The 24,408-nt window shown below is 37.5% G+C and overlaps 1 protein-coding gene across 3 annotated transcripts in view; it reads left to right on the top strand.

Annotated features, from left to right (window-relative positions):
• Positions 1-23,823, top strand: part of PLA2G4A (phospholipase A2 group IVA) — a 166,666-nt gene extending 142,843 nt beyond the window's left edge. For 2 of the 3 annotated variants that reach the window (XM_009239984.3, XM_054527419.2), the window contains 3 exons: positions 12,450-12,645; positions 14,173-14,330; positions 23,205-23,823. In XM_009239984.3, coding sequence (XP_009238259.1) covers positions 12,450-12,645; positions 14,173-14,330; positions 23,205-23,336 — 486 coding nt within the window. In that variant the 3' untranslated portion in view covers positions 23,337-23,823. 3 annotated transcript variants of the gene reach the window in all.
• The last annotated feature ends 585 nt before the right edge of the window (positions 23,824-24,408 follow it).

Below are 24,408 nucleotides of genomic sequence, written 5' to 3'. Positions count from 1 at the left end.
TTATTATAGGGCACAAGGATTTTTTTTAATCTGTTGCGTTTCATTAATCCATCTGACAATCTTGCAGTTCTTATGTCAGTACCATACTGCATTTTAATAACTGTAGCTTTATTATATGCCTACTATAATAAAAAGCATGTCTCCAATCACTCCTTCTGTAGTACATATAGGCATTTCTACCTGTGCATTCTCTTAGATGTGTTTTAAAATCATTTCGTCAATTCTTTTCTTCCCGTGCCTTTCTCCAAATTTATATACTTCCTTTTATTATTTATTTAGCATAACATGAAACCTACCATTCTGGAAATAATGAATTATATTTTCTGACATTTAATATAAAGTACATTGCAATATATTACACATAATATAGTTTTTCTTGTCTCTAGGTATGTACTTCAGCAAGTTCAAAGTAAACAAAATAATCTTTTCAGGCTGACTTGGAATATTAAAAGTACCTTAAACCTATAAGTGTTGTTATCAAAATATGTATTCCTAAATTAGTCTAAAAGATTGCCAAAATAGAATTGTTAAATTGATAAAAATGTTATACTATCAATACAAAAGTAGAACATTTGTTTTATATATAACATAATAAAATTTGAAAATTCACAAGGAGTCTACATAAAGTTCTTTTGATAGGAGGGGAGAATCCCTAATGTAATAATTGGATATATGCAATATGATTTTCTTAAGGTAATTAAATAGCAAATAATTTCCTATTTTTGAGACTGAAATATGGATACTGCCTTTCACAAAATATTAGAGCATACATGCTGGGCAAAAAAGTAGAACTATTGACTTTATTTCACATTTGCAGAAAATTCTAGCACTTCGTATAGTTAAATGTCATATTTTGTCAAGAACATATAGAAAGATGGAGATCATGTCTTTTGATAAAAGCAACCACAATTTATGTTGTATCTGTGTTGTAACTGGCCTTGAAAATTAATGACGTCAGTGTGACACTAATTTATTTAGATTAGTTAGCACACACCCTAGTAGTAGTCCAATGTAAAGAGTTCATGATTTTCTGGGAGGAGCCAAGATGGCAGAATAGGAACAGCTCCGGTCTACAGCTTCCAGCGTGAGCGATGCAGAAGAAGGGTGATTTCTGCATTTCCATCTGAGGTACCATGTTCATCTCACTAGGGAGTGCCAGACAGTGGGCGCAGGTCAGTGGGTGAGCACACTGTGCCCCAGCCGAAGCAGGGGCGAGGCATTGCCTCACTTGGGAAGCGCAAGGGGTCAGGAAGTTCCCTTTCCAGGGGTGACAGACGGCACCTGGAAAATCGGGCCACTCCCACCCGAATACTGTGCTTTTCCAACGGGCTTAGGAAACGGTGCACCAGGAGACTATAGCCCACACCTGGCTGAGAGGGTCCTACGCCCACGGAGTCTCGCTGATTGCTAGCACAGCAGTCTGAGATCAAACAGCAAGTCGGCAGCGAGGCTGGGGGAGGGGCGCCCGCCATTGCCCAGGCTTGCTTAGGTAAACAAAGCAGCCTGGAAGCCCGAACTGGGTGGAGCCCACCACAGTTCAAGGAGGCCTGCCTGCCTCTGTAGGCTCCACCTCTGGGGGCACGGCACAGACAAACAAAAAGACAGCAGTAACCTCTGCAGACTTAAATGTCCCTGTCTGACAGCTTTGAGGAGAGCAGTGGTTCTCCCAGCACGCAGCTGGAGATCTGAGAACGGGCAGGCTGCCTCCTCAAGTGGGTCCCTGACCCCTGACCCCCCGAGAAGCCTAACTGGGAGGCACCCCCCAGCAGGGGCAGACTGACACCTCACACGGCCAGCCGGGTACTCCAACAGACCTGCAGCTGAGGGTCCTGTCTGTTAGAAGGAAAACTAACAAACAGAAAGGACATCCACACCAAAAACCCATCTGTACATCACCATCATCAAAGACCAAAAGTAGATAAAACCACAAAGATGGGGAAAAAACAGTGCAGAAAAACTGGAAACTCTAAAAAGCAGAGTGCCTCTCCTCCTCCAAAGGAACGCAGTTCCTCACCAGCAACGGAACAAAGCTGGACAGAGAATGACTTTGATGAGCTAAGAGAAGAAGGCTTCAGACGATCAAATTACTACGAGCTACGGGAGGATATTCAAACCAAAGGCAAAGAAGTTGAAAACTTTGAAAAAAATTTAGAAGAATGTATAACTAGAATAACCAATACAGAGAAGTGCTTAAAGGAGCTGATGGAGCTGAAAACCAAGGCTCGAGAACGACGTGAAGAATGCAGAAGCCTCAGGAGCCGATGCGATCAAATGGAAGAAAGGGTATCAGCAATGGAAGATGAAATGAATGAAATGAAGAGAGAAGGGAAGTTTAGAGAAAAAAGAATGAAAAGAAATGAGCAAAGCCTCCAAGAAATGTGGGACTATGTGAAAAGACCAAATCTACGTCTGATTGGTGTACCTGAAAGTGACGGGGAGAATGGAACCAAGTTGGAAAACACTCTGCAGGATATTATCCAGGAGAACTTCCCCAATCTAGCAAGGCAGGCCAACACTCAAATTCAGGAAATACAGAGAACGCCACAAAGATACTCCTCAAGAAGAGCAACTCCAAGACACATAATTGTCAGATTCACCAAAGTTGAAATGAAGGAAAAAATGTTAAGGGCAGCCAGAGAGAAAGGTCGGGTTACCCACAAAGGGAAGCCCATCAGACTAACAGCGGATCTCTCAGCAGAAACCCTACAAGCCAGAAGAGAGTGGGGGCCAATATTCAACATTCTTAAAGAAAAGAATTTTCAACCCAGAATTTCATATCCAGCCAAACTAAGCTTCATAAGTGAAGGAGAAATAAAATACTTTACAGACAAGCACATGCTGAGAGATTTTGTCACCACCGGGCCTGCCCTAAAAGAGCTCCTGAAAGAAGCACTAAACATGGAAAGGCACAACCGGTACCAGCCACTGCAAAATCATGCCAAAATTTAAAGACCATCGAGACTAGGAAAAGACCGCATCAACTAACGAGCAAAATAACCAGCTAACATCATAATGACAGGATCAAATTCACATATAACAATATTAACTTTAAATGTAAATGGACTAAATGCTCCAATTAAAGACATAGACTGGCAAATTGGATAAAGACCCAAGACCCATCAGTGTGCTGTAATCAGGAAACCCATCTCACCTGCAGAGACACACATAGGCTCAAAATAAAAGGATGGAGGAAGATCTACCAAGCCAATGGAAAACAAAAAAAGGCAGGGGTTGCAATCCTAGTCTCTGATAAAACAGACTTTAAACCAACAAAGATCAAAAGAGACAAAGAAGGCCATTACATAATGGTAAAGGGATCAATTCAACAAGAAGAGCTAACTATCCTAAATATATATGCACCCAATACAGGAGCACCCAGATTCATAAAGCAAGTCCTGAGTGACCTATAAAGAGACTTAGACTCCCACACATTAATAATGGGAGACTTTAACACCCCACTGTCAACATTAGACAGATCAGTGAGACAGAAAGTCAACAAGGATACCCAGGAATTCAACTCAGGTCTGCACCAAGCTGACCTAATAGACATCTACAGAACTCTCCACCCCAAATCAACAGAATATACATTTTTTTCAGCACCACACCACACCTATTCCAAAATTGACCACATACTTGGAAGTAAAGCTCTCCTCAGTAAATGTAAAAGAACAGAAATTATAACAAACTATCTCTCAGATCACAGTGCAATCAAGCTAGAACTCAGGATTAAGAATCTCACTCAAAACTGCTCAACTACATGGAAACTGAACAACCTGCTCCTGAATGACTACTGGGTACATAATGAAATGAAGGCAGAAATAAAGATGTTCTTTGAAACCAATGAGAACCAAGACACAACATACCAGAATCTCTGGGATGCATTCAAAGCAGTGTGTAGAGGGAAATTTATAGCACTAAATGCCCATAAGAGAAAGCAGGAAAGATCCAAAATTGACACCCTAACATCACAATTAAAAGAACTAGAAAAGCAAGAGCAAACACATTCAAAAGCTAGCAGAAGGCAAGAAATAACTAAAATCAGAGCAGAACGGAAGGAAATAGAGACACAAAAAACCCTTCAAAAAATTAATGAATCCAGGAGCTGGTTTTTTGAAAGGATCAACAAAATTGATAGACCGCTAGCAAGATTAATAAAGAAAAAAAAGAGAGAAGAATCAAATAGATGCAATAAAAAATGATAAAGGGGATATCACCACCAATCCCACAGAAATACAAACTACCATCAGAGAATATTACAAACACCTCTACACAAATAAGCTAGAAAATCTAGAAGAAATGGATAAATTCCTCAACACATACACCCTCCCAAGATTAAACCAGGAAGAAGTTGAATCTCTGAATAGACCAATAACAGGAGCTGAAATTGTGGCAATAATCAATAGCTTACCAACCAAAAAAAGTCCAGGACCAGATGGATTCACAGCCGAATTCTACCAGAGGTACAAGGAGGAACTGGTACCATTCCTTCTGAAACGATTCCAATCAATAGAAAAAGAGGGAATCCTCCCTAACTCATTTTATGAGGCCAGCATCATCCTGATACCAAAGCCGGGCAGAGACACAACCAAAAAAGAGAATTTTAGACCAATATCCTTGATGAACATTGATGCAAAAATCCTCAGTAAAATACTGGCAAACCGAATCCAGCAGCACATCGAAAAGCTTATCCACCATGATCAAGTGGGCTTCATCCCTGGGATGCAAGGCTGGTTCAATATACGCAAATCAATAAATGTAATCCAGCATATAAACAGAACCAAAGACAAAAACCACATGATTATCTCAATAGATGCAGAAAAGGCCTTTGACAAAATTCAACAACGCTTCATGCTAAAAACTCTCAATAAATTAGGTATTGATGGGACGTATCTCAAAATAATAAGAGCTATCTATGACAAACCCACAGCCAATATCTTACTCAATGGAAAAAACTGGAAGCATTCCCTTTGAAAACTGGCACAAGACAGGGATGCCCTCTCTCACCACTTCTCTTCAACATAGTGTTGGAAGTTCTTGCCAGGGCAATTAGGCAGGAGAAGGAAATAAAGGGTATTCAATTAGGAAAAGAGGAAGTCAAATTGTCCCTGTTTGCAGACGACATGATTGTATATCTAGAAAACCCCATCGTCTCAGCCCAAAATCTCTTAAGCTGATAAGCAACTTCAGCAAAGTCTCAGGATACAAAATCAATGTACAAAAATCGCAAGCATTCTTATACACCAATAACAGACAAACAGAGAGCCAAATCATGAGTGAACTCCCATTCACAATTGCTTCAAAAAGAATAAAATACCTAGGAATCCAACTCACAAGGGATGTGAAGGACCTCTTCAAGGAGAACTACAAACCACTGCTCAAGGAAATAAAAGAGGATACAAACAAATGGAGGAACATTCCATGCTCATGGGTAGGAAGAATCAATATTGTGAAAATGGCCATACTGCCCAAGGTAATTTACAGATTCAATGCCATCCCCATCAAGCTACCAATGACTTTCTTCACAGAATTGGAAAAAACTACTTTAAAGTTCATATGGAACCAAAAAAGAGCCCGCATCACCAAGTCAATCCTAAGCCAAAAGAACAAAGCCGGAGGCATCACACTACCTGACTTCAAACTATACTACAAGGCTACAGTAACCAAAACAGCATGGTACTGGTACCAAAACAGAGATATAGATCAATGGAACAGAATAGAGCCATCAGAAATAACACCACATATCTACAACTATCTGATCTTTGACAAACCTGAGAAAAACAAGCAATGGGGAAAGGATTCCCTATTTAATAAATGGTGCTGGGAAAACTGGCTAGCCATATGTAGAAAGCTGAAACTGGATCCCTTCCTTACACCTTATACAAAAATCAATTCAAGATGGATTAAAGACTTAAACGTTAGACCTAAAACCATAAAAACCCTAGAAGAAAACCTAGGCATTACCATTCAGGACATAGGCATGGGCAAGACTTCATGTCTAAAACACCAAAAGCAATGGCAACAAAAGCCAAAATTGACAAATGGGATCTAATTAAACTCAAGAGCTTCTGCACAGCAAAAGAAACTACCATCAGAGTGAACAGGCAACCTACAAAATGGGAGAAAATTTTCACAACCTACTCATCTGACAAAGGGCTAATATCCAGAATCTACAATGAACTCAAACAAATTTACAAGAAAAAAACAAACAACCCCATCAAAAAGTGGGTGAAGGATATGAACAGACACTTCTCAAAAGAAGACATTTATGCAGCCAAAACACACATGAAAAAATGCTCACCATCACTGGCCATCAGAGAAATGCAAATCAAAACCACAATGAGATACCATCTCACACCAGTTAGAATGGCAATCATTAAAAAGTCAGGAAACAACAGGTGCTGGAGAGGATGTGGAGAAATAGGAACACTTTTACACTGTTGGTGGGACTGTAAACTAGTTCAACCCTTGTGGAAGTCAGTATGGCGATTCCTCAGGGATCTAGAACTAGAAATTCCATTTGACCCAGCCATCCCATTACTGGGTATATACCCAAAGGACTATAAATCATGCTGCTATAAAGACACATGCACACGTATGTTTATTGCGGCATTATTCACAATAGCAAAGACTTGGAACCAACCCAAATGTCCAACAATGATAGACTGGATTAAGAAAATGTGGCACATATACACTATGGAATACTATGCAGCCATAAAAAATGATGAGTTCATGTCCTTTGTAGGGACATGGATGAAATTGGAAATCATCATTCTCAGTAAACTATCACAAGAACAAAAAACCAAACACCGCATATTCTCACTCATAGGTGGGAATTGAACAATGAGAACACATGGACACAGGAAGGGGAACATCACACTTTGGGGACTGTTGTGGGGTGGGGGGAGGGGCGAGGGATAGCATTGGGAGATATACCTAATGCTAGATGACGAGTTAGTGGGTGCAGCGCACCAGCATGGCACATGTATACATATGTAACTAACCTGCACATTGCGCACATGTACCCTAAAACCTAAAGTATAATAATAATAATAAAAAGAGTTCATGATTCTAAATATTATTACTATTAATTTATCTAACAAAAGCAGCTTTGTATTTCATTTTGTCAAGTTTCTTTCTGTTAACCATTTAATATCTTAGATGTATAATATGTAAATTTAGTGTACCATTAGAGCTCATCCAAAGACAATCAATGAGATAGATTGTTGGTCATGAAAATAAACCAAAGTCTTCATACTCAAGCATGCAAAATTAACAGGCTGTGAATTTAGGGGAAAATGAAGGGACTCTGGGTTTTATTGGGGAGCAAGAAAGCAAGGAATATAGAAGAATTCAGAGTTTACTACTTGAAATTATTTTCCCCTTTATCTTACTAACTTTTAGGGAGAGTAATAGATTTTAGTTATTATGCCATAAATTAAGTTATATTGTGTTGCCATACATTGGACATAAATCTGGCTCAGTTTTTCAGTGTTCATTTAAATGCTTAATGACAAGAAGCCAGAACAACCGGTTTATTCTCTTAAAATTTATTCAAGGAAAGAGAGAAAGAGGAAATGAGGGAAGGAGAGAAGGAAGAAAGAAGAAAGGAAAATTTGAAATGAGGCAGTCTTCACAAATGATGGAAGTAATGTATCTAAATTAAACTGATCTGCCTATATTTCACTTAGGGTCAGAATTCCATTTAAACCCACTAATAAAGGAAAAAGTATCTGTATTTTTCCACAATCACCTGATTTATTTGTTGAAACGAGGGCATGACCTGTTTTAGAATCTCCACATATTATTCACTTATAATGCTTAGGTTGGCCCACATCACAGCCAAATCAGTCCAAGCATTAGCTTTGTGGGCACCAATCTACAATGGCTGGTGAAGGAAAGTGCACAGCATTTAATGTAGTACTTCCAGTTTTATCTCTTGTACTAGTTTCCTGGAGCTTCTGTAACAAATTACCCCAAACATGGTGACTTACAACAACAGAAATATATTCTCTCACAGTTTTGGAAGGCAGAAGTTGAAATTAAGGCATCAACAGGATGTCGTCTCTCTAAAGCCTCCACAGTAGACCCCTTCCTTGCCTTGTCCAGCTTTTGGTGGTTCCAGGCATTGCTCGCCTTGTGGTTGCATCTCTCCAATCTCTGCCTTCATTTTTGTATGGCCTTTTCTTTTGTGTGCATGTCTTCTCTTGTATCTCATATAAGAATAATTGGCATTGAATTTAGGGCCCATCTACATAATCCAAGATGATCTAATCTCAAAATCCTTAATTAAATTACATTTGCAAAGAGTCTTTCCCCAAATAAGGTTGTATTCACAGGTCCAAGGGATTAGGAAATGGTATTTTATACGGAGCCACCATTCAACCCACTACACTCATATTGGTCATTCATACTGAGAATCAGATGTTTTGTGATGATATTACATTAAGTTGGCATTAATTTCCCTTTACATATTTTGTGAGTTAATGGTAACATCCCTGTGAATAACTAATCAGAATTACAAAGTGCTGTGTAAACTCTATACAACATTAGATATAGAAAATTATTTTCATGCCTATTGCATTATAAAGCTCTTGAAGCCTAATACTAGCATATCTTTTATTAAAAGTAAGAGAGACTATAACTGTAAAATAATTAATTCCAACTTGTAGTTTCTATCTGTTGTATTTTATATTACTTGCTTCAATAATTTTTCAAGATTCTGGAGGTTTACTTACATGCTTTTATGCCATCCTTCTCCCCAATCTTCTCCCTAATCTTAAAAATAGGTTTTATATAATGAGAAACATTGTAGAATAGAAAGCACATATTCTTGGTTTGCATAGAGACAAAAGAAATCTGACTTCCTCTAATGACAAGTCAATTTATTATTTTATGTATACATATGTGTGTGTTTGTATTTTTATAAATAAATGTGTTGTTTCATATATTTAAAATACATATTTATATTTTTTTACATGTAAATAAATGAAATGGCATATATATGATATCATACTGTGTTTTGAATATATTTCTGTTATTTAGAAATAACATTTATTTATAATATTCATTTCTATGGTATTTATTTGTCTTTCCTCTCCTTCAAGTCTTCTTAGTCATGTTTCAGTATTCAAAAAAGAGGGCATCCAGCCTGGCCAACATGGTGAAACCCCTTCTCTACTAAAAATACAAAAATTAGCCAGGTGTGGTGGCACACACCTGTAGTCACAGCTACTCAGGAGGCTGAGGCAGGAGAATCAATTGAAGCTGGGAGGCGGAGGTTGCAATGAGCCAAGATCAGACCACAGCACTCCAGCCTGGGCAGCAGAGCGAGACTCTGTCAAATAAAGCAAAACAAAACAAAACACCAAAATGAGCACAGACATCTTACGAAGTATGTCTTTGAAGGATACTGCCAAATTTTTATCCCGCAGAAAGTCATTTTAGTTAATACTATGTAAGTTTATCTTAAGTTAGTCTATGGAAGTGTGAAGTATCTGAGGTGTCAAACAATAACCAAAATGGATGGTTATCATAGAACACAATTCTGGCATATCGCTGTAATTTGTGGAGCAGCAATTTTTTTGTTCACTGAAATCTTTTAAAATACTTTCTAAAAACTATTGCACTTTACTCATAGTCTGTGTCATTGTTTCTCAGCCTTTACAGAGAGAAACCAGACATCAGAGAGGAAATGGTTTATCCATGCTATAATCACTGTATTTGCAATCATCTGTTTTTAATCTTTTCCACATCAGGATCACATAAGGAAAGGGAAAGTTTCCATCTCTTCCTGATTCTAGCGTGAAGTGAACTATCTAAAAATAGCCTCACTGTTACCTCATGTATTTCCCTTTTCATTTTACCCCAAAATCCACACATCATTGGTCATACCCTTGAGTCATGTTTGTAAACACTAGAAAGCTCTTTCTTTTCTTTGCCCTCATGCAATTGCTCCACAATGTGAACTTTTGGTTTATTTTGATGTTGAATAATCATGAATGAATAATTGTGAACAGTTCTGGACAAGAAATAACAAGCTGATTAATTCAGCTGAATAGAGAAAAAAAAAGAAGAGATTGGTGATAAAACTTTCTCAAGTTTCAAACAAGAAATTATTTACATACATATAGGATTTTCAGTGAAATGTAATTGTATTTAGCATAATAGTTTATGAAGCAAATGCTTTCATATACATTAAATCCTTTGTTCTCCTAGATTTTTATTCATAAGTGGTGTTGAGAGAGTTGATCAACATAAAATTCATAACATTCCAGAAGCAAAAAAGGGCAGTGAAAGTTCAATGAAAAGTGTATTTTTCTCTGAATGTAAGCCCGTATAATAAAGGACTTGTTTTCTTCTAATGTAAACTACTGAGGTCTTTATACATTTTATCATTTAATCCTCTCAGCAATCCTATGAGAAAGGTCATAGTATTAGCTTTATTTTACAGAGGTAGAAAAATGAATTGCTGAGGAATAAGGAACAGATGAAATAGAGATGAGATGGGATTGGGAGCCTGCTATGTCAGGGATAGTGAATAGTCTGTGTTTGTTTGTTCCTCATTATCTCTGCGTTGCTTGTAGGGGAGTATCACTGTACACTGCAGCCACCAAAAATAATTTGTTTCTTGTTGGGCTGTGTTGTCTAATTAGTTTGTCTCAGGTCATCCAGCTAGCAAGTTTTAGGGTGTCTGTCTTTGAGCTGGGCCTTTCACGCTGCACAACCCAGGCCCACAATCGTGCAGCACCTTCCTGCCTTTATCATACTTTACTATAATATCTATTTATCTTTCCTGTTGATTTATAAACTCCAAATCTTCAAGGACAGCCTATCTCTTATGCTTAGAACATAGCTCACTGATAATTGTTGGATGAATTAACAAATACTCTGAGGAAATTGTCCAGGTGTACTGCGAAGTCTCACCTTGTATTTTTTCCTGGCATTTATCACAGTTTTAAGCACAAAGGGTTATTTGATTGCTGTCTCTCACCCAACAGGCTATAAATCCCATAACAACAAAAACCATGAATGTTTTACTCACTATTATGTCCCCACTTCTAACATGGAACGTAGTTGACCACTATTGATTGTTGTGGAATGGATCAATGAGATGACAAGAGTAGTTAAGAAGAACTTAAGATTCTAGTGACAGTATCTCCAAAACTTCCCCTCTCCAGGAATTTTCCTCTCTAATGTTCCTATCTCTCTTCCCTTTCTTTATCCTCTTTTGTTTTCCTTACTTTTTTCCTTCCATCTCTTTTCTTCTCTTTACTGGCATTTATTTATTAAACATTTGCACAGCACTTAATATGTGGTAAGCACTGTTTTAAGCACTGTAAAGTATTAATTTATTTAATTCTAATAGCAACCCTATGAGATAGGTATTATTTATATCATCCACATTTTATATCTGAGATGGAGACATTGACTTAAGAAACATGTCCAAGGCCATGGAGCTTGCATTTGGACTCAGGCATCTGGTCCCAGAATCTGTGCTTCTCCCACTATGATACTCTGCTTCTTATTTATTCTGCTCTCCCTGAAGATGCACATAATGGAAATGAGGTCTCTTCACTGCATCTCTCCATATTGATTCATGTTCTCCAGTTTAAATTTAATTGTGGGGGTGCTTACCTCAGTGAGTTAGCCTGCTTTGGTGCAGAGAAAAACCAACCTCAAATCTCAGTGGCTGACTGCAAACATGTATTTCTTGGCCACTTACGTGCCAGCAGTAGTAAATCACCCGTGGAGGCTCTGTTCTATGTCTCTTCTCATTCTGGTGGGAATGTATAATCAGCTTACCAGGAAGGGAGCTAATACGTGGAAACCATCATACAATTTGCCACGGCCATTAACTAAGCTTTGGTACATCTGTACAGTCCTCTCTTGGCCATTACATGTAATAGCAATGCTCTGAGGCCAAAGGTTCAACTTCTGTTCACAAAAAGAAGACAAAAAGCTGATTCAGAGTAACTCAAATATTTTTGTATACATAAAATGAATGAAGTTTTGGTTGGTACTTTTTAACACTTTGGTGGAGATGATACAGGTAAAAATCCAGTAACAGAGGATTCTTCTCTGCATCATCAGACTCCTTTTTTACTCCTAAGGGTTAAAAAAAATTCACATGGTTATAAATTCTCTGAACCCATAATTTTTTTTCTCTAGCAGCTTCTTCAACATAATTTTGCTCAGTTCGGTTTATCAATAATTTTTCAAATGCCTGCTGTGGAGCTAGCCTTGTGCCAAGAATTATCATAACAATAGTGAGTTTGTTTTCAATTTCTTTGAAATTAATGAGCTTCTTGAGAACAGGGTCGTGATTCATCCTAGCAAGGAGTACATTGCTGGCACACAGTAGACACCTAGTGAACACTGAATTATAGTCAGACCAACTGAATCAATGAAAACTGAAAATTTCCAAATTCATCTTTCCCTCTTTCCCATAGGAACTTCTACTTGCAGAAAAGTGGGCTAAAATGAACAAGCTCCCCTTTCCAAAGATCGATCCTTATGTGTTTGATCGGGAAGGGCTGAAGGAGTGCTATGTCTTTAAACCCAAGAATCCTGATATGGAGAAAGATTGCCCAACCATCATCCACTTTGTTCTGGCCAACATCAACTTCAGAAAGTACAAGGCTCCAGGTATGTAGGGAGTAAGCTGTATTCCATAAAATAGAAATTAAGTAGGGGAGCGAAACTGACATTAAACTGTTTCACTCATCACTGCTGTACCAGCTATCACACTATTGAATGCCTCCCTTACCTTGATAAATAGATACTACTCTGAGACCTCAAGTACGTCTCCTCTTTCTTACCCCAAGATCCTCTGACTTGCTTACAGTTCAGAAACTGCAAAGTCAACAACTAGTTTAGCAAAAATCTCTGGGACTTTACTTCAATACTTTGAATTATGTTTGTTCTGATTGATTTTTAATCAAGTATTTTGACTATCACCCTTGTAAGAAAGCTCTTATTTCAGAAAAATCATGCAAATTTCTGGGAATTTTAGTTGACTACAAGATTAACGTAATCTAGCAGTACACAATGGCTAGCAGTTTCAGTTTGCCATGTTGTATTTCATAGAAAACAAGAATCAAGTTTAAGACGTAGTCTTTTTTGTTTTGTTTTATTTTTTTTCAACCACATCCAGAGGAGTCTCTCAACTCTTGTGTATCCTGGAAAATGTTGATTAACCAAAGGAGATCTAAAGATTTACATGCAGGGTGCTTAAGGCTCCAAAAACCATATTTTAGGACCAGAAAATGTGTTTTCCATTTTATAAATGGAAGGACACAAAAAATAGGGAGGATGAGTAATGGGAATATGCTGAGAAAAATGGTGTTTTTCTAGATTTCTCAGGAAGACAAAGAAAGGATCGATAGGTGTGAAGATTATTGTGAAGCATATAGTTCAGCATAGGAGAAGGTGGAAATCTGACATTTTTAGTTATCAGACAGTAGAGCACATGAAACCCAGTGAGTTTTCTATCACTGTGAATTCTCAAGGAGAGGCTCACTGAGCAGTTGGCATGTGTAGGGGATTTCCATGGCATAAAGACAGCCACATAATGTTTTAGTTTGGGTTCTCCCAGAAACTAATTCTGAGAAAAGGACTCAAGTGCAAATAGTTTATTTGGATGAGCTGGGGAACACTCTAGTTTATTAGTAAGGAAATGGGGAAGTGGTAAAGGGAAGGAAGGCAGACAACAAAGTTGCATTAGCAAGCCGGCTACCACAATGGGAACTTGATCCGCTGGGAAAGACTACGAAATGGAATAGACCTGTGTCCCACAATCATGCTTCCCGCACGCACACCAAAAGGCAGGGGAATGGAGTATTTAGATACTAACTCCCTAGAGTCTTTGGTTGACCACTGCCTGGGGAACAGTGTTATTTAACAGAATTTCCAGCCTGCTGTGAGTGGGCCAAGCAGGCTTCTACAGTTGCAGGGCAGGATAGAAAGCCCTCAGGCACAGAGATGTCAGATACTGGCAGCTGGATGTCATCAGGTCAGAACACACGGAAATGATAAAGTCAGAGATGCTACAGAGTACCTGGCTCTGTGGGGGCTCCCACTGCTGTCTTTATGTCTGTATGTTTTATTCCTTGGGTTTTAGAGATATTTTGTGGTTTTCAAAATAGCACCCTTTGTGACTCTTCTGGTATTTAGGTGTTCCACGGGAAACCGAGGAAGAGAAAGAAATCGCTGACTTTGATATTTTTGATGACCCGGAATCACCATTTTCAACCTTCAATTTTCAATATCCAAATCAAGCATTCAAAAGACTACATGATCTTATGCACTTCAATACTCTGAACAACATTGATGTAAGTATCTCCTATGGCCATTGACTATGTCAAATGACTTCCATACCATATAAATACACCAATACCTCTTTTTAATTAAAAATAAAAAATAAGTGTTATGAATGACACCACCCAAAATATGCCACTTTACTTTTCATGAATTATTTTGCTGATCTTCAGAAGAACCCTACAAAACTGACAAATAAGGAAACTCATTTTATGCTATTATTTTATTGAATGATTGGTTAATACTCAGTTTCTTTCCTGAAGTATCTATATATTTATTATATGATATAACAAATTATAAGTAAGGAAGTAAAGTGATGAAAAGGAAATATGAGTATGAAAGTGAATGGAACCAGAAGTGTAGTTAATCTGCAAAAATATAACATGAATTTTAATAAATACATTTATGATTTTACATGTTTTCTTTTTGTGAATTTGAGCAGTATCACAAAAGGTAACAGCCTTTCCTTTTTTTTTTTTGAGATGGTGTCTCGCACTGTCGCCCAGGCTGGAGTGCAGTGGCGCAATGTCGGCTCACTGCAAGCTCCGCCTCCCAGGTTCATGCCATTCTCCTGCCTCAGCCTCCCGAGTAGCTGGGACTACAGGCACCTGCCACCACGCCCGGCTAATTTTTTTGTGTTTGTAGTAGAGACAGGGTTTCACCGTGTTAGTCTCGATCTCCTGACCTCGTTACGCACCCCCCTCAGCCTCCCTAAGTGCTGGGATTACAGGCGTGAGCCACCGCACCTGGCCAGCCTTTCCTATTTTTAGCCTTTGAGATGTCAAGTATGCTTTGCTTTAGAAACAAGTCATTGTCTTCAGTATCAATCCTTCCTATCATTAGTGTATCTTCTGCTAAGATTCTGTGTCTAGGTGAAATTCTTTCATTTTTAACTTACCATTTAGGAACACTATTCTGTAACTGAAATCATTGACTTGTGGTTCCAAATCAGTGTCTGACAAATGATTATCAGTTGTGAAAGCTTAAGTTCAGTGGCCTAATTGGATTTTGTACATTAGAAAAACAGAAAAAAAGAAATTAAATGGAGAAGGAAAGGCATCATGCCTGATTTACCAGTCTTTTTGGTGACTGTGTAAATGGCACAAAGGAACTCAGAATATGTGAATGAGTGTTCTGTTTATATGGGCTCTAATTAGATTTTGTGAGCTAATAGAACTCCACACATCTAGTTTGCTTGCTTGTTTTGTTTGGCCTGAGACTAGTAATGATCAATTGTATGCAATCATCACAGTTGCACCATAATATATTTGTTAATCAATATCTTTAATTTTTGTAAATGTGTAAAATTTTCCCCAATAAGCTTTGATTCTTACAACTCTAAAATTCTTTTTTTCAGCCTTCATTTACAAATAGATGATAATTCATCTAAAAATGCTTATCAAAATATATAGCATATGTCATTTTCTCCATAGATTTGTTTCCTTTTTAGAAAAAATATTTCAAGCAGTGGACATCTGAAATCCACGTGATACATTATCTGTATGGTGATGGCAAAAATTGAAAGGTTAAGAGAAAAACGATTAATCTATGATTTGTAGGGAGTGAACAGAAATTCTCAAAATAGAGTTAGTTGCATTTTATAAAACCTCATGCTACTAAAACAGAGGTAAGAATTAATATCACAGTGACCCTATTTTTCCAGTATGAGCCAATAAACTCAAAACTACACATTCCTTGGGATGAAATGTATTAAATTTGATAAGTCTTTCTCAGATGGAAAAAACAGATTGTAGGAATATACAAATACCATGTTGGACTTGGGTTAAGATACATATGTGTATCTCAACCAAGTACACTTGTCTTGCTGTTCTAGTTTATATAAAGTCTGCTAAACAATTTGCAATAAGGAATGATATAGTTTTATTTATATATTTTACAAACATTCTTCAAAGTAGTTTGTTTGACACATAGATGTAAAAGTTAGTGCCTGAACAAAAATAGACTGAATCCCAGAACAACTGTCCCGACTTATACACCTCATCAAATGTTGATTCTTCAGAAACCATTAATTTAGCAGTTTTAAAAATATGTTTTCACTTTTTATTGTTATAAAATATACAAAACATAAAATTTACCATTTTAACCATTTTTAAGTGTACAGTTTAGTGGCATTAAGTACACTGCATTATCATGCAACCATCCCCACCATCTATCTCCAGAACATTTTACATCCTCCCAAACTAAAACTCTGTAACCATTAACTAGTAAGTCCCCATTTCCCCTGTATTTTTAGTAACAATACCATCAGGTTTTTATAAGAAGATTGATAAATTCGTTAAAAAATAATATGAAAGTGAAAAGGACCAAAGTAGGCTAACTCATCTTGAAGAAGGAAAGCAAAGTTAGAAGACTTACTTTACCAAATAGAAAGACAGAAAGATAACATAATTAAGAAAACATGACATTGTCCAAGGACAGACAGCAGCACTAAATAAAATCATCCTTGAATAAATTGTGACTATCTATAAGAAAAAAAGTGATCAGATGATTATTCACAAAGAAAAAAATTAAATTTACCTCTTTCACATTATCAACAAAGCCAATACCAGATAGACTGTAGATCTGAGTATAAAAGTAAACAAAGCTTCTAGAATACAACATAGGGGACTATCTTTATGACTTTGACCCAGGGAAATATTCTTTAAAGTTGACGCTAAAAGCATCAGCCATAAAGGGCAATCTTTTCTGTATCTCCAAGTCCTTTAGTTCTGAGAATTAAGCAGTTTTTAATTGCTTCTACTACTGTTTCTGAAACAGCATGTATAGACAAGGTCATGGGCGTTATATCATCTTTAAATCTCTTACATGTGACTTTGAATAAGCTGCTTAAACTTTTTGAGCCTCCACTTCCTCGTCCCTGAAACAGGTGTGGTAGGATCTATAGTAATTGTAGTAGTGAATGTTTAATTGGGTGATGCATGATTACAGAAGCTTCTCAATAAATGAGAACCTTACCTATACATGTCCTTATCTTGTACCCCTGAAGGTCCATGGGGATTACACCCAAAGACCTTTGCAAATGCCCCAGGTTAACAACATAGACAAGTTTGTACAGGTAATGCCAGCTTAGGCAGTAAGTATATATTTTCTGTATGAACAAATGAAGGTAGGCTTTTTCCTGAATTATATGAACATTGAGACTCATGTTCAAGTAATTCCTCTTTGTGTGTGTGTGTGTGTGTGTGTGTGTGTGTGTTTCATAAACAGATAAAATTTTCAGTTTTCACTGACATTTTATTTCTCCTCAGTGACTCCTTTCTTCTCCACTTTAAGAAAACATATTTTTGGGGCCGGGCGCCGTGGCTCACGCCTGTAATCCCAGCACTTTGGGAGGCTGAGGCGGGCAGATCACCAGGTCAGGAGATCGAGACCATCCTGGCTAACACGGTGAAACCCCGTCTCTACTAAAAATACAAAAAAACAAAATTAGCCTGGCGTGGTGTTGAGTGCCTGTAGTCCCAGCTACTAGGGAGGCTGAGACAGGAGAATGGTGTGAACCAGGGAGGTGGAGCTTGCAGTGAGCCGAGATCGCACCATTGCACTCCAGCCTGAGCAACAGAGCGAGACTCTGTCTCAAAAAAAAAAAGAAAAGAAAATACATGTTTATCAGAATCACAACTTTGTAAATGATGGTACTTAAAGAGCAACAAAACTCTGCTGAATTAGCTAACTCTCTCATTCCCACACCATTTGAATAGAGTAAGATACCGATTCACACTTCAGCAACACAGCATATGTTTACTGCTGTAGAGCATCAGAGTTCTTTGTAAATGGTGGATGGACATTGTGAATATAAACTCTTACAATGCAAAGTCACCTCTCTGCCAATTTCATAGACAACAGTTTTCAACTTTGCAACGGTGACCACTGTGGCTTAGGGCAACGTTTCCTCTTCAATTCACTCTGACCTCAATTTTTGCTCTGAAGAGGCCATGCTGTGTCAGCCAGCTGCACCCTCCTATTGCTTCATCTTATCAAGAGATTCTAGCTGGCCTACTTTGCCAAAGCTAAATTTCAGTTTATCTTTAGAGGACTTCTGCTCTGTTTCTGCTCACGTCATGACAGCAGCCTGGGTTTCTCATAGCATCAGGTTTCTGCTCTTACTCATTTCTCCCAAATTCCTTTTCACTGAACATTGTCTCAATGCTTGTACAATTACAGTAGTATTTCATTTTTTTTTTCCTTCAAAAACTTAACGTATAGTGACTTACACTGGTAGACATGTGATGGCGGCGGGGCGGGGGCGGGATGCAGAGGCACTGGAGTCTGACCAAATTGGGTATTCAAATCCTTGCTCTGCAGCCTCTTGGCTGGGTGACATTGGGCATATTGGTTAACCTTTCTAAATTTTGCTTTCCTATTTTGTAAAGGGAAATGATGGTATATATCATGTAGGATCAGGATGGAGATTAAGTAAAATAATATAACTTAAGGGCTTGGCATGAAATAGACACTCAGTAAATTGAAGCAGCTAATATAATTATTAGTGTTGATAGTTTTTGGCTTTTAATTATAAACCCCTTAAAAACAGTGACTTGCTTTATTTACCTTGCATTCTGTAGACATACTGATCACAATGCCTGACACCTAAAGTAAATATGCAGTACAGTTTTCATGATGGCTGTTTAAAATTTCATTGACTTACTGTGGGTAGCAAGTGTCAGGATACAAGGTGCTCTTGGTGGGATGGAGGCAGAGTTCCCAACCGTGGGGAATTTGTATATAGTACATGCCTGCCCACGTAGTATGGCTGCATACTCTATCTACTCTTAAACCACCACTTCGATCTGGAGGGAATATGTCTTCTGAGATTTCTTTTCTAGGACCTGTTAATAATTTGCTATCACAGGAAAATATATGGTTTCCCAGTCTCACTTATTCAAATTATTAATTTGATAGGCATAGTCTTAGAACCAGTTATGTGTCATATTATTCAGCGTATGCCAGTGATGCAAAGTAATGAGCTTTTTCTTTCTTAAATAATTCTACAAAGTGCTAAACATTAAATGTTAATTAAAATGAGGATACATCCATATCCAGAAATATTAGTACTCATTTCTTAATTTATTGATATTTCTTCATCTTGATAAGGGTGTGTAAGTACAAGTAAAATTTCTTATCTTTTAAAAATAATTTATAAACTTACTATTATGTATTATTGCCTAATATATTAGTCCAGAACTCATCTACTTTTAATGCTGCCTATGATCTCTTTCTGTCTCATGTATTTATTAATTCAACACATATTTATTATTTAGTGTGCCAGAAACTGTTTTAGAAACTAGGGGTACAGCATGGAAAGAACAATGAAAAGTTTTGAGTGCTTCATATAAGCCAAATATTTTCCCCCAAATATTTAACACTCAAGACTAGCCTATGAGGTGGGGTTTTAATTTATAAGTTGGGAAATGGAGTCATGGATTACTTAGGCAAGTTTCTGGAAGTCACAATGATGTGGGGGAGCTGAGATGAGGCCGCATGTCTTTTCTCCTTCATTCCTTACTTTTGAACCACCTGTCTCTCAAACAGCCTTATTTCTTAGTGTTCCCCAAACAGCCTTCATTCTAGCTAGCCTGGCCAGAATGAATTCCCAGATGTCTCTGACGCATGCCACAGCCTCCTATCCTCAGCCTTTTCTTATGGTTATTCTTCCACAGAGAATGCCCAGTCTACTGCTCCACTTAAAAACCCTGCCTGTCCTTTAACTCAACTGGTCTCATTGTTCCTCCGAACTGAATGCTGCCCTGTGTCAGTCAACCTCTAGTGAGCACCTTCTGTGTATTTATTAATTTTGCAAATATTTATTATGTACCTTCCATGTTCTAAGCGCTGGGATAAAAAAAAAAAAAGACAAGCCTGATGAACTTTCTGCCTTCCTGACATTTCAGTTCTTATTGAAAAGGCAGGCATTATCCAGCAAATTCACAGTAATTTACACCTAAATATCTTCTCGTGTTCTCCTATATTTGTAATTTTTACTTCTCTAACAAAATATACTTAACTTTCTATCTTTGGCTTATTTTTTATTTTCTATTGTGATAACTCAATATTTGTTTGTAGATTGCTTACAATCTCACCTCTACAAATTTGTTTCTTATGTGGAAGGGGAGATCACATTTTACGTGCTTGTTTTTCTTATTCTCTGCTTTCATTAACAAAGATTTAAGAGATCTGGTTCAACAATAGGAGGCTATTGAATGGCACAAGTGAAAGATGACATGAGATAGGTGGTGGGGCTGGAGAAGGTTGAGATATGAGGGCTTTTGCTGGGATAACACTGAAGGGAAGGATTTGGAATCTCAATGAATTTCAGGAAAGAATGAAAGAGATACAAACACCATTTAAGATGACTTCTTGTATAATAATAAAAAGAAAGGTTTAAATTTAACATAATGCCTTTTTGAACATATGTAGTTGTATCATGTAGGATGCCGAAAGGTTTGAATTTAGTAACTGACACTGATCTAGTACTGGGCTTGTTTTTTTCTATCACAGAACTGTAACTCCCAAGAACAGGGTATTTTCCGCAGTAATATGAAAAACCTAGTTAACAGTTTCATGGTGTTAATATGCCACCTAGTGGATCAACTTGCACATTCTAACTTGGGGTTTTCAGAGTTGGAAGTGTTCATTTTCCTTTATCAGAATGGCTTCCTCACTAGGAACACCAGCTGAGGTCCAATTACGATAAATCCACTAGTTCCTGATGTTGATATTGCTGATTTTTTTATGCTCAAGAATTCGTTATGAAGGAATTGATAGCAGCAATCACTGTCAGTTTAATTTTTTGTATGGTCTTTTTTATTTTAAAGCTTTTTAGGTGTTTACAAAGCAAATAGTTGGTTTTTATTTTATTTGGACACTTATGCAATGAGGGTTGATGTTTTGTGGATTGCTGTGAGAAGGAGAAACCAATGGATAAATTTGCTGATACAGATCTCTAGAAAGGCAGGGAGATTTTTAAAAGAAGATGTAGTAGGATACTTTGAATAGCAGAAATGATTTGCTGACTTACACAATATAATAAGCTCATTCTTGGCTATACACCTGGTGTGTTTATTTCTTATAAACTTTATAGCTTCACTTCTAATTTAGAGTTCCCAATTTTCATCACATATTGTCAGTTTAAAAATAACAAGCATAACAGCTGTTGTAGAATGTTTATGTACCAGGTATTGTGCCAAGCACTTTATAGAAATTATCTCCAATCCCCACAAAACCCCAAATTAGTACATTATTTCCATTTTAAAGAAGAAGAAACAGGCTCAAGTATTTAGACTAGTTCCCCTCCATCTCACACAGCCAAGAAGTGTTTGTGCCTGGTGGCCTTTGGTCCAAGTCTCCTTTATAGATCTGAAGCATCTTTTATCATCACAGAATTATGTTTCCCTATTCATAAGAAAAGTGGGATCAGCAAATATCAGCTTTACCTTAACAGACTCATTCACATTTGAGCCCATTTCCCCAGAAGATAATTACATATATTACGTTTTAAAATACGGCATATAAAAGAACCACATTCCTGTGATAGCTCCCTTTTTCCAAAATCTGACTGCTTGTTTAAAGTTACTATCAGAGAATAGAGAGCCTTGCTTGTTGGGTGTCTGGGACATAAAGTCACAGAAAAATTATTGCATATTTGCACCATTTAGATCTCACATGTTTAAGTGGTGCAAACATGATCTCCTCCAGGCAATGAGCCACGCTTGCCCAGTGAGCTTGCACATGGTAATGGGAGAATCCCTCTGAGCATGCATCTCCAAGGCCAAGTGGGCCACAGCAGTTGTGAGTGAGAGGAGGCCATAGCGTCCTAAACTGCTCAGGCTTGCCAAGTATTCCTACCTGTGGCAGGGGGCTGAAAAGCCCATGGACTGTACCTTAATGTTGCTTAACAATCCCTGAGGTAGAGAATAAAGGGAATTGTGGAATAACTCTATGACTTGCCTCTGTTTCCTGGTGCCCAGAAACATCTATCTCATTGGTCATCGAGATGAAATGAGGACTGTCCTGGGAAATGGAGTCTTCCTGATTTTAACAAGGTTCTGAAGCAGAAGCAGAGACAAGATTTATTATTCAGGCCTTCTTCCAAAGCCCATTTCCATTGCTCTTCAATAACTGCGTCTACCAAATTCTGAATGTTCTCTTCTTTCCCCAAATTCTAACTAGGTTAACTTCATACCAAAACCAGTGTATGACAATTGAAATAGCAATTCTTAGAGGTTGTAGTTTCCTATGTTTTCTTCTGGTTATCATTAACATGGGTATATGTAAAGAATATATATTGGATATATGTATGCTGAATAAAATGTAGTAATTCATTTTCACCAATGAAATCACAGAGCATCATGGTGTTTCCTAGATAGAGGAGGCTCATGTTTTATAACTATGTTGGTTCAGTTGAGGAAGGAAGGCAATTCTCCAGCAATGCCTTCTTCCCCTACTAGGAAAAGCTTTTACTTTCCTGGTGGTCTTTCATTTCTATTTGCCCACTAATTATAAAGAACATAAATTATAGATTTAGTAATTACTTGTTTCTTCCTTGTTATCCCCCTTTTGACAAAGAGCAGAACCAACATAAGTTGACCATGTTACCATTTTATTCCCAAATGTATCAGCACAAAATCTAGAACATTTCCAGGATCCTTCTTTCCCTGGTGAGGGAAGGAACAGTAGCTGAATATAAGCTTAACAAGAGTGCAGTGGTGGGATGTTGAATTTAAAAGTGTATGTATGACTTGTAGATTTCTATTCATATATGTCAAAAAGAATACTCAAATAAAAAGATTCATTAGATTTTTGTTTTAATCAAAAATGTATAAATGAGTTCATAGCAACGCTAATTATACAAATTCTGTCTCTATTCGCAGGTGATAAAAGAAGCCATGGTTGAAAGCATTGAATATAGAAGACAGAATCCATCTCGTTGCTCTGTTTCCCTTAGTAATGTTGAGGCAAGAAGATTTTTCAACAAGGAGTTTCTAAGTAAACCCAAAGCATAGTTCATGTACTGGAAATGGCAGCAGTTTCTGATGCTGAGGCAGTTTGCAATTCCATGACAACTGGATTTAAAAGTACAGTACAGATAGTCGTACTGTTCGTGAGAGACTGGCTGATACTCAAAGTTGCAGTTACTTAGCTGCATGAGAATAATACTATTATAAGTTAGTTAGGTTGACAAATGATGTTGATTATGTAAGGATATACTTAGCTACATTTTCAGTCAGTATGAATTTCCTGATACAAATGTAGGGATATATACTGTATTTTTAAACATTTCTCACCAACTTTCTTATGTGTGTTCTTTTTAAAAATGTTTTTTTCTTTTAAAATATTTAACAGTTCAATCTCAGTAAGACCTACCATTATGTATGAATGCTATTCACTGACTACTAGATTTATTCATCCCATGAGACAACACTATTTTTATTTATATATGCATATATATACATACATGAAATAAATACATCAATATAAAAATAAGCATGAGATAACTGAGTTTTTTGTAATTTTTAAATGAGATATTGGACTATTGCTATGAAAGATTCTCATATTCACTGCTTTCAAACACAAAAGGTGTTCATCCTAAACTCAGGTGTGAAACTTTTAATTAAATTAAATTTAATTAATTAATTAATTAATTTTTTTGTGAGACAGAGTCTCGCTCTGTCGCCCAGGCTGGAGTGCAGTGGCATGATCTTGGCTCACTGCAACCCCTGCCTCCTGGGTTCAAACGATTCTCCTGCCTCAGCCTCCCGAATAGCTGGGACTACAGGCGCCCGCCACCATACCCAGCCAATTTTTATATTTTTAGTACAGACGGGGTTTCACTACGTTGGCCAGGCTGGTCTTGAACTCCTGACCTCGTGATCTGCCCACCTCAGCCTCCAAAAGTGCTGGGATTACAGGCGTGAGCCACCGCACCTGGCCGAAACTTTTAATTTTAAATCATGGGTTTTTTTCTGAAAAGATGAATATATAATTTTTTCAGAAAATGATATATGTTTATTCATTAAGTAGAAAATATATATGTAACCACTTGTAATGTAACATTTCCCTTGGCTAATATCCTGG

Source organism: Pongo abelii, chromosome 1 (genome assembly GCF_028885655.2).
Source record: "Pongo abelii isolate AG06213 chromosome 1, NHGRI_mPonAbe1-v2.0_pri, whole genome shotgun sequence".
Classification (NCBI taxonomy): domain Eukaryota; kingdom Metazoa; phylum Chordata; class Mammalia; order Primates; family Hominidae; genus Pongo; species Pongo abelii.
The sequence above is the reverse complement of the archived record's forward strand: the minus strand, read 5'-3'. Positions and strand labels throughout refer to the sequence as shown.